This window comes from Ammodytes marinus (genome assembly GCF_949987685.1).
Source record: "Ammodytes marinus genome assembly, chromosome: 7".
NCBI classification, from domain to species: domain Eukaryota; kingdom Metazoa; phylum Chordata; class Actinopteri; order Uranoscopiformes; family Ammodytidae; genus Ammodytes; species Ammodytes marinus.
This window is the reverse complement of record NC_137211.1, coordinates 26,528,479-26,540,370: the sequence shown is the minus strand read 5'-3', so window position 1 is coordinate 26,540,370 and position 11,892 is coordinate 26,528,479. Positions and strand designations below refer to the sequence as shown.

The 11,892-nt window shown below is 42.6% G+C and overlaps 1 protein-coding gene across 4 annotated transcripts in view; it reads right to left on the bottom strand.

Annotated features, from left to right (window-relative positions):
- tns2a (tensin 2a) overlaps positions 1–9,920 on the bottom strand; it is a 60,111-nt gene extending 50,191 nt beyond the window's left edge. For 3 of the 4 annotated variants that reach the window (XM_080031346.1, XM_080031348.1, XM_080031347.1), the window contains exon 1: positions 9,680–9,920. In XM_080031346.1, the coding sequence (XP_079887472.1) occupies positions 9,680–9,811 (132 nt within the window). In that variant the 5' untranslated portion in view covers positions 9,812–9,920. Of the gene's footprint in view, positions 1–1,229; positions 1,308–9,679 lie in introns of those variants that run through there. The other variant, XM_080031349.1, reaches the window with a different exon arrangement.
- Positions 9,921–11,892: the final 1,972 nt, after the last annotated feature.

Genomic DNA, 11,892 nt, shown 5'->3' with positions numbered 1-11,892 from the left:
CGGACAATTACATACAGCAAGCACACATTTGTCATCACGCACACACATGACAGGACATGGGTTTGGTTCACAGCATCCTTTTAGTTTAGACAGTTGTACTATAAATGTAACCTTGGGAAAAAATACAACGACATGCACGCACGCGCATACACACACTGACACACACACACACACACACACACACACACACACACACACACACACACACACACACACACACACACACACACACACACACACACACACACATAGCTTTTCATCAGGATGTGACCAGGCTGGAAGCAACATATTGCCATAACTTTTTAATTAAATTCTTAAACTATGTAGTGAAGTGAACCACATTGCACATGTTATGTAATCATATAGGAAAACATAAACTTTGGGTCTTTATCTTTCAACAAAACTGTCGGTATATAGCCTAATGGTGTAGGCTAAAATAGACCAACAAGTGGCATATTCAATCCTTACTGATTCATGCTTAACAGGTAAAAATGTTTTTCTCATTAAGTATGCAAGATTGACTGCTTGTATCTAATGCATACAGTGGGATTTTTCTGATTTCAAATTGCCTCCACATTTCAAACTAGCTTTATTTGTAATAATAATTATCGTCTAGGTTAAAACCTTGCATGCACGCTCGTGAGAAACTTTTTTTTTTCTCAAACATGACTTTGTGACATGAACCTGTAGTGAGTGGCGCTGACGCAGTAGCCTAGAACAGCGGGGCGGATTGTGGGGAGCAGCTTAACGCATCATATGACCCCATTCAGAACATTGGGATGTCACTTTAATCAAGTGCGACGCCGTGTCTCTGGGTTTCTCACAGCTCCTGTACACTGAACCCAGCACATTACAGTATTATAGAGAAAAATCTCCTCCCAAGAGCACAGCACAGACAGCCAGGCTACAACAGACTTCATTTTTTTCTTAAAGAGCACCAGCCTGGAGAGAGAAAATTAAAATAAATAAATAGCTATAACAACTTCAGATTACTTCTAATTTATGGAGTCTATAGCCCTACAGGATGCGAAACATTCTCAAAGTCCGCAAATTGTACAGCCAAAAACACGCGCATGAAATCTCAGCATCATCATACATTCATCTACAATCTTTCCATAAGGACCGTAAACAGTTCAAGCGCATGAGAGCAATGTAAAATGATAAAGCGCACATCCAGACCCTATCAACTTTCTCTCCATACTTTTGAAACTTTTTTCTGGATCTCTTACCTTGTTGCTTTTCCCGCTAATCATATCCACTGGTTTTAGACGCTGCCCCTCATTCTCAGTAAAGGGCCATCAACAACACAGCTTGCCTGCCTGCCTCAGTCAAGTCTGAGATAACTTGTTTTCTTTGCCCCCGGTCCACACACCAGTCCAGTGCTGGGGCTGCGAGGAGGAGCAACACACGGTAGATGCACGCATAGGGGGAGTAACCACTGCTGGAATACAGCTCTCTTATTGGCCCGTCTGCCGAGGGGGCGCGGAGGTAATACTCGGTCTGGATTGGCTGATATTTAACACTGGGTAATGTGATTAGAAAATAAGTTTGCTGTGATTGAGGAGATGGTTCCAAAATGGGCTTTGACATGATCATCTCCATTCATATTTATTTTTTTAACACTTTTGATACTGGACGGTAATATTTTTGGATTGATTTAGAATGTGCTTGTGCTAATCAATGTTATAGTGTAAAATGATTGATAGATGTATTTTAAACTATAGCCTAACTACAGAATGATGGTTTGGTAAGTGGATCCAAGTGTGAAACTACCACAGTAAATAAGTCATAAGTGACATATGTAGTGTGCTCCAAATAGCCTGTAAGAGGCATTTGAAATCTGAACATGTAAACAAACATGTTGCTATGAAGCTCACACACACACGCGCGCGCGCACACACACACACACACACACACACACACACACACACACACACACACACACACACACAAATATTGGGGCGTTTTAATTATGGGCCCCATGTGTGGCTCCGAGCCTCTCTTCCTCATTACAACATCATGACATGTCTAACACATGTTTGTGTCAACACAGGGATGGAGAGCAAAATGAATGCAGTGGGCACAGAGAGGATTCTAGTTCAGACACTGGGTGTCTGTATATACTATTAATAATACTATTAAGTATGAAAATGTGGATATTACAGTTTTATCAATGTTTTTTCTCCTATTTTCTTGTTCTCAGTATGGACTCAGTCAAGTTTTGAATATTTGCTTCCACTTGAAGTGGCCGAGGCCTGATGTTTTCAAACATTTAATATTATCCATAGATTGTCTTGTAGTTCTATTGCAGCTACACAAGTATGGATTATCATTACAAAACATATTGTCACTGATGACCATCTCAACTCATGATGTTAACTTCTTTTAAATAAACCTAACCTTATCTACACAGTAAATGCAAAGGTCCATACTTGGGTACAACTACCTTTGTTTGGATAGTCTTCATCATCCTTATATTGGGCATTATGTGGTCAGCGATACACGGGCCAACAGACACACACATGCCGAGGTTAACATATGCATTGAAGCTGCTGCTGAGTAGTGATCAGTGTGTCAGTAGCATCACCTAGTGGTGAAACATGACAAATGCACCATGGAGACAAGTACATGATATCAATCCGCCCAGTAAAATGCCTTCATTCCTTCTCACCTACAAGCAACTCTATGGTTAGTACACAGCCTAGGCTCTGTGAACAGGCATGCACCTTGGACCCCCTTTGTTTACATACCAGTTTACAGAGCCCAGGCTGTGAATTAACACTGTTTTTTATCAGCACACACAAAGTAAATACAGGTAATGGATCGTAAGGAGATATCTACTGATTTTGAAAAAAAGGGATTTTCGATACCACGTGTTCTCCAAAATTGCTGACTCCACCTTTAAATCAAGAGAAAACATTCCTTACTTTATATTATGTTGATACAAATCTTTGAGTTCTTGCCAGACAGTCTGTGCTTGCTTATGGTTATGATTATAGCCTATGAATGGCCCACGAATGCATACTGGCCTGTTCCCTTTTGAGTTGCCATGTCTTAAACTGTTAGCCCATGGTATAGCCCAGTCTCAAACTCCTTAATGCACACTGCATTATTTCTGTCTGCCGCCCCAATCTCTTAAGTCACTTCCATATGTGTTGCATTGACGTGCAGGTAGACGAAGGGCTGTACAGTATATCCCTAGCAATCAGTGCCTGTGCAACGTGACTGTGAGTCATGGCATATAGTGTGCAGTAATCCCCCACCAAAAACAACACATGCTTTTCCTTTTTGCTCAGGATCCAAGAATTTCCAGCTCACGATAATAAAGGGAAAGGAGGAGTGATGAATGGGAGGTCGAGGGCAGCTCGATAATTGTTTGTGGAATTTTTTAACGGCAGCCTTTCTTTTTTTTTGGATGGTGGCAAGAGAGATGGATTAAGGTTCAGAGAACAAAGTAGCAAGGTGAAAAAGGTAATAGGAGGGTCGAGGGGAGGGGGGGGGGCACATGTGTGTATGAGACTATAACATACAACAACATACCAAGGGGACCATGAGAGACAGGAAGCCCGTGCTTGGGATTGGAATGAGGGGTTGAGTCGGTGGGTAAAAACGTGGGGGGAAGGGTCATGTTGGAAGAAAGATGGAGATGTAGAAAAGAGGGGGATGGAAGAGAGAGGAAAGATTTTGGGGTGTTCATTTGAGGGGAAAATTGGGCTCTTAGCAGACACACGAAGGCTTTTGAATGAAGCTCTCTCTGCACTTACAGACCAACTCTGAATGACTGCATTGCAACACCATAGTGCAAGGTGCTTGATATTGGCAGACACTGAACCCTGTTTGGTTTTTGTCAAGTCTGCATCATACGGAGAATTAAAGAGTCTTGATGAAGTGGAATGACTTGGATCACGCTTGGATGTAAATGAGTAAGAGGTGGAGAGAGAGGGAGAGAGGGAGAGAGGGAGAGAGGGAGAGAGGGAACCCGGGCCAAGAGGAAATGAGGGGAGGAGGAAGAGGAGGCTAGAAAAGGGGGCCGTGTAGTTTTGACGAAGGATTGTGTAAGACAGCGCTACGCCAGGGACTGATAGGACACAGCTGTGGAAGGAGCAAAAAAGAGTGGGAAAGCAGTGGGAAGAGCGGGTGAAACACACACACGCACGCTGATGACTAAAATGAGCAAATGTTCACATGTACTGTGTTGATGGGTTCACTAATGGCTCCATTCAGTCAGCCAAAGCAGCTCAGTGCACAAAACATTTTTTTTTCTTTTCCAAAACATGAGCAAACGTCAAGCTCCACATTTTTTTGGAGTGTAAGAAAAGGCAAAATATTTCATGCATGGTTTGCTGTGAGGTGTTTTTTCTCTTTTCGAAGGGCGGGTGCTGGCTTTTGGATTTGTTGGGGTTTTATGAAGACTTACCGAGAGCGGAAATGTTTTTTTATGTCTTTCCCTTTCCCCTTTGGATCAGCCTGCTCCCGCTACGCACAACAACAACAACAAGCATTCCTCAAGTCAATGCTCGGAGTTTTGGGGACGGATTGGGGCCGCAAGAATCTGCTCTGCGACAGCCACCCTCTGAGTCTGACGTCTACCCAAGGAATTCACATTACCTCCCCATCGTGTAGGAGTGTGAGAGTTCATTTTGCTATTCTATTCTGGATTTTCTTTTTAGGGGGGGGGGGGGGGGAGGATTATATTTAACCCATGTTCCTTCCTGTGTTGGGTGTGTGTTTGTAGTGAATGCCTGTGGCTCAATGCCTCAGTTATTGGTCACGGGCAATCTAAACTTGGTTGCTCATGTGAAATTATGAAGGGACTCTAGACAAATACATATAAAAATAAACATTGTCACGATGCGAGTTCTCTATGTATTTCTATGTTCAACAACACACACTAAAGGAGAAGATTAGAAATTTTTAAAATACGCTTTTTGACAGGTGAAACAAACAAGTATTGACAGAGTAGAATGAACTCAAATTTCTCAATCACTGCAGATGCTAATGTAGCATGGTAACACGCTCACAATGACATTGCTCATGGGCTGAACAGGTATAACATCAGGTTCACCATCTTAGTGTAGTGTGTTAGCTATAGGTTACAGTCGCTATTAGTACTAAACCCAAAGCACAAGCTCTTAGATTCTCATACTATCTATAATGGAGACGCCAGCCACCCTCCTGAGAAAACCAATTGTGGCTGCTTGGTCGTGACCCAGCTTTCATGACCATAGGTGGGGGTAGGAACTCCTTTGCAGCACCTTGGAGTAGACTTTACCAGGGAGGTTTAGCAGTATGATACCCCTGTAGTTGACACACACTCTCTGGTTCCGATTTTTGAACAAGGGAACTACCACACCGGTCTGCCACTTCTTTCGGCACTGTCCCAGACTTCCATGCAATGTTAAAGAGATGTGTCATCCAGGACATCCCCTCCACACCCAGAGTTTTCGGAATTTCTGGATGGATCTCCGGTGATCTCCCATCAGCCTCCAGCTCTGCCTCTACCATGGTAAGTCAGATTCAGTAGGATTCATGAGTTGCTCAAAGTGCTCCTTCCACTGGCAGATTACCTCCTCAGTTGAGGTCAACAGCGTCCCATCCTTACTGTTACTCTAATGCCTTGATTAACCATGACGTCTTACTGAATCTTGTCTTTGTCCGGCCAACTCGTCTGAGACAAATTTTCCATGGGAGCACTATGCTCCAGTAGCCTGGTGCTACCAGACCATCGTACTTCATTTCATTTGTACAGAAGGTCTGGCAGTGCTGTAATTGGCAAACGTTCACTCATGGAGGCGGGTGTCTGTTAAAGTTTAAAACTATTGGATCTGCCCAGTGCCACTCTGGATTAGCCAACCAATCGCATAACGTTTGGTCGTCACGTGTGTCATGAGCCGGCTTCTGGCAACTGAAATTGGAGCGCGACTTCGACGTCATCGTTCTCAGCCACTCGCTCTGTTCGCTGATTGGACCGGCTGTCGAATCTCCGGCAAAACTGGGAAATGGGCTGTACACCCAGACTGACTACTGAAGGGAAAATAAAATTTGGCCGGAAGTAGGCGGGCGGGTGGAGCCAGGCTAATGCTCCAGACCATTTAGCCCTAACCTTTGCAGAGACATAAAAAAACTTCTCGCCATGATAAGGTGATGTTTCATCAGTGAAACCCACAAATATCAACCTCTTGGTTATACCAGAGGAAAATGAAGGGGGTCAATATCATTGGGATTCACCCATTTTTCCATCCAATCGTGGATATTTGAGTCTGGACTGAAGTGTCGGACAAACAAACAGAATGATGTTTCTATCTCTAAATCTGTGCTGATAGAATGCATAAAAATGGCAATGGAGGCTGTGAGAGAATAAGTTTAATAATAAATGAATCTGTCAAGTGATTCCAATAATGACTCTTGGCTACATAAACCCTTGGCTGTACATTATATACATGTTTCTAACTTTCTGGACAGATATTGAGGCCATTTGACATTAGCTAACATTTAAATGTACTGTAACCTCAAGGTGGCGGCTTCATTACTTCTGTCTGAGGATCACACAATTCATTCTCTTTATTGTTTTAAAGAGAATTTTTTTTTTATTATCTCTCCCCACCAGAGTTTATTTCATGAATCCAATGTTGTTTGTCAGTGCTCCAGCTGTTCTCCATCAATAACTGTCCAATTATCATTGCACAGAAAGGCAATGAGGTGCATCATAAGCAATTATCAAAGACATATTTTCACTTACTATCCTGTGTAAATGATTTCTTATGAGCTATTTTATTCTGCTTTTAGGAACACCTGTCATATGTTGATTGTCCGAGTTTGTTTTGCACTCTATGTTTGAGACACGTCTCAGATGATTTTTTGAATCTCAATCTGAGTTATTTGGCTAATATCACGATAAATGTGAAATCACAAAAGGCTATAGAAAATCTCAGCCAATCAGCTACAAGTTTATAATGAACCATTGAAAATAATACCAATGCTCACCAAAACCATTATTGACACAGAATCAGACACTCAGCCTACGGAAGGATGTGTTTGAACCCCACCCAGCACTACAGCTCTCCAGTGCAGCAAGTCAACAAACTCTTTCTGCAGCTATTGCATAACATTCCTTTCAAATGGTCTTGAAATTACAATTTATAACTTTTTGCATTTCATCAATGAAAGTAGTTAATGATACATAAAAAAAACTATAAACCATGTTCAGCTAATTATGTGATCACGCTGAGAGAAGCATGTGGAACATCACTTTCTGTTGCCAATGTTTCCAGTAAGTACTTGGCATCATAGTGACTGGGTATGTATGAGCATGGTGTTTGTTGCCAGACTATAAAGAAATGAATGCCAAGTGACATTCTGAGGCAGGTTCATCTCACTAACTGTTGCTTCTATTCACACTTGTGATTGTCTGCAGATTGATGAAAAAACCTCCAAGAAAGAATGACAAAAACAATGCGAAACCAGTGATGAAAAATGACCATAAATAGATGAGACAGCATCTCCTCTTCTAATAATAATCAGTGGGATCTAACTGGTTCCCACAGCCCAGGGTGGTGGTGGGGGGTGAGGGGGGGGGGGGGGGGGGGGGTCGGTCTCTGGGTGGATGACGTGGTGCAGAGGGCTCACCATTCCCACGCTGCTTAGCATGTGATACGGAGCCACTGGGACTGTGGTGCAGCCAAGCATTAGCGCACACACACACACACACACACACACACACACACACACACACACACACACACACACACACACACACTGCAACATACACACGTAAAACAAGCCCAGATGGAGTCAAGCATGCACACAAACAAACTAACAAAATATCTCACACATCTGGATAAAAAACCCAACACATACTCCAGTCTGTATGTAATCCAAAGTGATGTAAACTTGTGGACAGAGGTCAACATTCTCAGTGGTCCTCTTGTAAAGCACTTTGCAGATATAACTCCAGCCAGCCAGCCAGCCAGCCAGCCAGCTAGCCTGCCTGTTTACTCTATGGTCATTCCCCCTTAGCAGCGCTGAGGCCATTACATCAGAGCCATTGTATCTACACAGATGTGACTTCAGCTCGGAGATGCAATCGTCATCCCCCATCATCTTTTAACTCAAGACATACACACAAACACACTCCTTGTAAATACAATCCAGTATAAACAAATCTTTGAATTTCAGATCGAGTGCACTGCAAGGGCTTTGGAGGCCGGTTGGCATGACATGAACATTAGCTCAAATTAGAGAAGAATGGGACTTCTCTCATACATGCTCATCTGCTATCGATCAAGACTGCTCTCTTTGACCCCTCTTGGGAACAGGACAGCACACCTTGTGGGGGGAAGGCAACACAAATAAAGCTATGCAGTTGTGGAATTCAAAATGCATATACTATGGACATCAGAAACATGTATTCCTGTATGATGACCTTCAAGTAATAATTAAAATAAAGTTATCAGGAAAATGTTTTTTTTTCCTGCAACAAAAATTACTATTATATTCCATTGGGCTGACTCTAATAAACCAATTAGCAAAATTGGATTAGGAGGGTATACATGACTAGTGTATACTAATTATTAAATTAGGCATGTCATTTAGCATAGAGTCCCTCACTAGCCTCAGACAGAAAAGAGTAGAGGTCAGAGGTCCACAGCTCCAGATTGTTTTCAGTTTTAAACTTGTACTTGCGGACTCAAACATAGAGTGAATTTATAAGAATAGTCATCGCACATTGCACTTTCGATAAGAAGATCAGCAAATAAATCATTTGCAACCTATATATAGCCTAAAATTAAGAGACCAGTCTGGATTTTTCTTCAATCTTCATCTCAGCATTACTTATTGAAAATGCTCTAAATGCCAATATTTTTATTGTTAATAATTTGGTAGAAATGTTGTCAGAAGTTTATATTATAAAATCTAAATGTTCATTTTACATTTATATATACAAATATACATTCAATGAAATAATAACTCACTTGAAGAAAGTAAGTAAAGTCTATATAACTGCTCCACTGGCCTTCCAGAGATGTGTTTTGATTGTGGTGGTGACCCATGACCCTCATCTAGTTGTGTCACATCACATGACCGGCTCAAACATTACATCCAAAACATTTCCACAGAAATGTGTGACTGACAAGATGATCACAGGATCAAAAGCAGCAGCAGTTTTTAAGTACGGCAATTAGGATGAGAAAAAAACTATGACCTCACTGCTGCACTAGAAACAGCTAAACAAACATTGAGAATGAACACAGATAATAATGTCGACCTCACAGTTAAGAGGTGACAACTTTTGCAAAACTCAAGAGAGTGTGACTCAAATAAAAACACATTCAGGTTCTATGCACAACAATTTAGAGACGGCTTCATGTTTTCAAAGAGATTTAACAACTCACTCAGCCATACAAGTGCCAAAGTGACCCCATCAATCGTCCTTGTCCAAGATGTTCAACACAAAAACACAGGCCCTGGGTCATTGTATATCAGCCCTCGTATCAGCATATGGCCAAATTTGAAAACAACATATTCACCTCCCATTTCACCTCCCCCCCCCCCCCCCCCCACACACACACACACACACACACACACACTTGAACAAACACACACACACACACACACACTCACACACACACACACACACACACACTCACTTGAACACACTTGCATGCACCAACACACTCACCTTTGTCAGCCTCATCCTGTAGCTCTCACTGCGTTCCAGGGTCCTTCTCTTCACCGACGAGTTCCTGCTCACCACGGCCACTGGTAGCACCTCTTCCTCCCCACACCAGTCTGAAGTCAGGACGCAACCCATATAATAGATGGACAAGTCCTAAGACTCAGGGACTGGTGGGATGCCTGTCTGTCCTCCCCTCCTTCCTCCACACACGCTCCCTCTCTATCCACTGCTGTGTGAAGCGCTCAGTCTCTATCCACTCTGTGTGCTGCCTGGCTCCAGCCCCGGGACCCTGGGCAGATGTGTTTGTCAGCTGGAGAGCAGGAGAGAGAGAGGGAGGGAGAGAGAGAGGGAGAGAGAGAGGCCCTTCCCCTTTTCTTGGCCGTGGTTCAGGGGAAGGATACACTCTGCATGCTCCGCTCTCTGCCCCACACACACACACACACACACACACACACACACACACACCCCTTGGTATACACACTTTAAAAACACCTCTCTCTCTCTCTGACTCAGTCACATGTAGACTCCCTGTTTTACTCCCTTCTCCACCCCCTCTCTTTGTTTCACACACGCTTACACACACACACACGCACGCACACACACACACACACACACACACACACACACACTTTCTCTCTCTCTCTTTTAGGCAGGTTTAGGTGCCATACTTGACTTCTTCTTCTTCTTTGTTTTCCTTTGCGTGGTCCACTCGATGACAACTCACTCAACAGCCCCCTGTTCCCTGGACTCACACGTGCTGTATGACCCCCTGACTCTCCTATGGCACGGCCCAACAATTCATCTTCCCATCCTGTCAAGCTTTTCCTTCCTTTCTTCACCTCTTTCTCTCCTTTCCCGATCCTCCCATCCTACGAATATCCCTCTCTCACTCTCTCTCTCACCCACCTTCCTTCGTTCCCCACTTCTACCTCTCTACTAAGCTTGCCTCACTCTTACATATACAATTCCCTCTCTGTTCTAACCCCCCTCCCTACCCCCCTCCATCCTGCTCCCAGAGCCCAGGCAGTCTCTCCTGAGCTCAGGCACAACACATTGGCTGCTGCTATTGTCTAGAAAAAAAATCAACAACCAAGAAGTTGGTCGGGAAGGCTGTGTGCGTGGACCAGTCATTCAGAGCAGTGACTGAGCCTTCCCTTGTTGCTTTACTATGCAATAGCCTGTTTGTTGCATATCATGGAACAAGGTCTCTCTTTCACCATCGAGAGCCATGCCTAACGTAACAATGGATGGATGAGGATGTCAGATGCATCCTTGCTATTGTTTTCACGATTGCATGCCTAGATAACGAAAAAGTAAAGTAGAAGCACAAAAAAAACCCTCTGTGTCTTTGATATAGGTCAAGGGGAGAGACTACAGGCACATTTTCTTTTTCAAGCACTTGTCAATTTGGGGTTTTATTTGGCTCTTATGCTCCAATGACATGTCATCTTTCAAACAAGTTTAAATCAAAGGTCGAAAATGTACATTTAGGTGTTCATTTGATTAAGTCTTGTCTGTTTGTGTGTGTATATTCTTCACATACAACCGTCTTAAACGGCCAATATCTCAATATCATATATTTTATACTCCAAAATAGACCAAAGATCTAAACTTCTAAAGCACTTGTATTAACTAAACTTGGCATAATCATTTTCAGCACTATTACACAGGTTATTATCGGAGGATTTGCTAATATGCCGTTAATTGTATGATTTATGATATATTTTCATCTTTTTAATGACATGCCGAAAAAGAATGTTGAAGACCTGTACATCGTATTTTCTGATTTACAAAATGCAAACAGGCTGTATCCAAAATCTGTTCTATTAGTCCTAATCTAAAAACTAAGGATTTATGTTGTGAAAATGAAATAAAGATTAGAGACCCTGGCTTTATACTACATCTAGATTTGATGTTTCTAAAGAAATGCACATTGACACAATTAGCTAAATATCGCCAAATGTGCATATTTAATAAACAATCGCAATACAAAAAAGAATTGCTTTAAAGCTGGGGTGGATAATTTGGGGAGAAAATAGCAATTGGGATAGAGATTTGAATCCACTTGTTCTCTTTGGTCCCTCCCCTATGGTCCTTCCTTGACACGCTCTACACCAACAACGTTGGTGCCAAAGTGAATGGACAGTCCCCACAGCCAATAAGAACAGATTTTTTATTTATTTTTTTAATCTGAGCCTCGCTCTGATTGGTCAAAG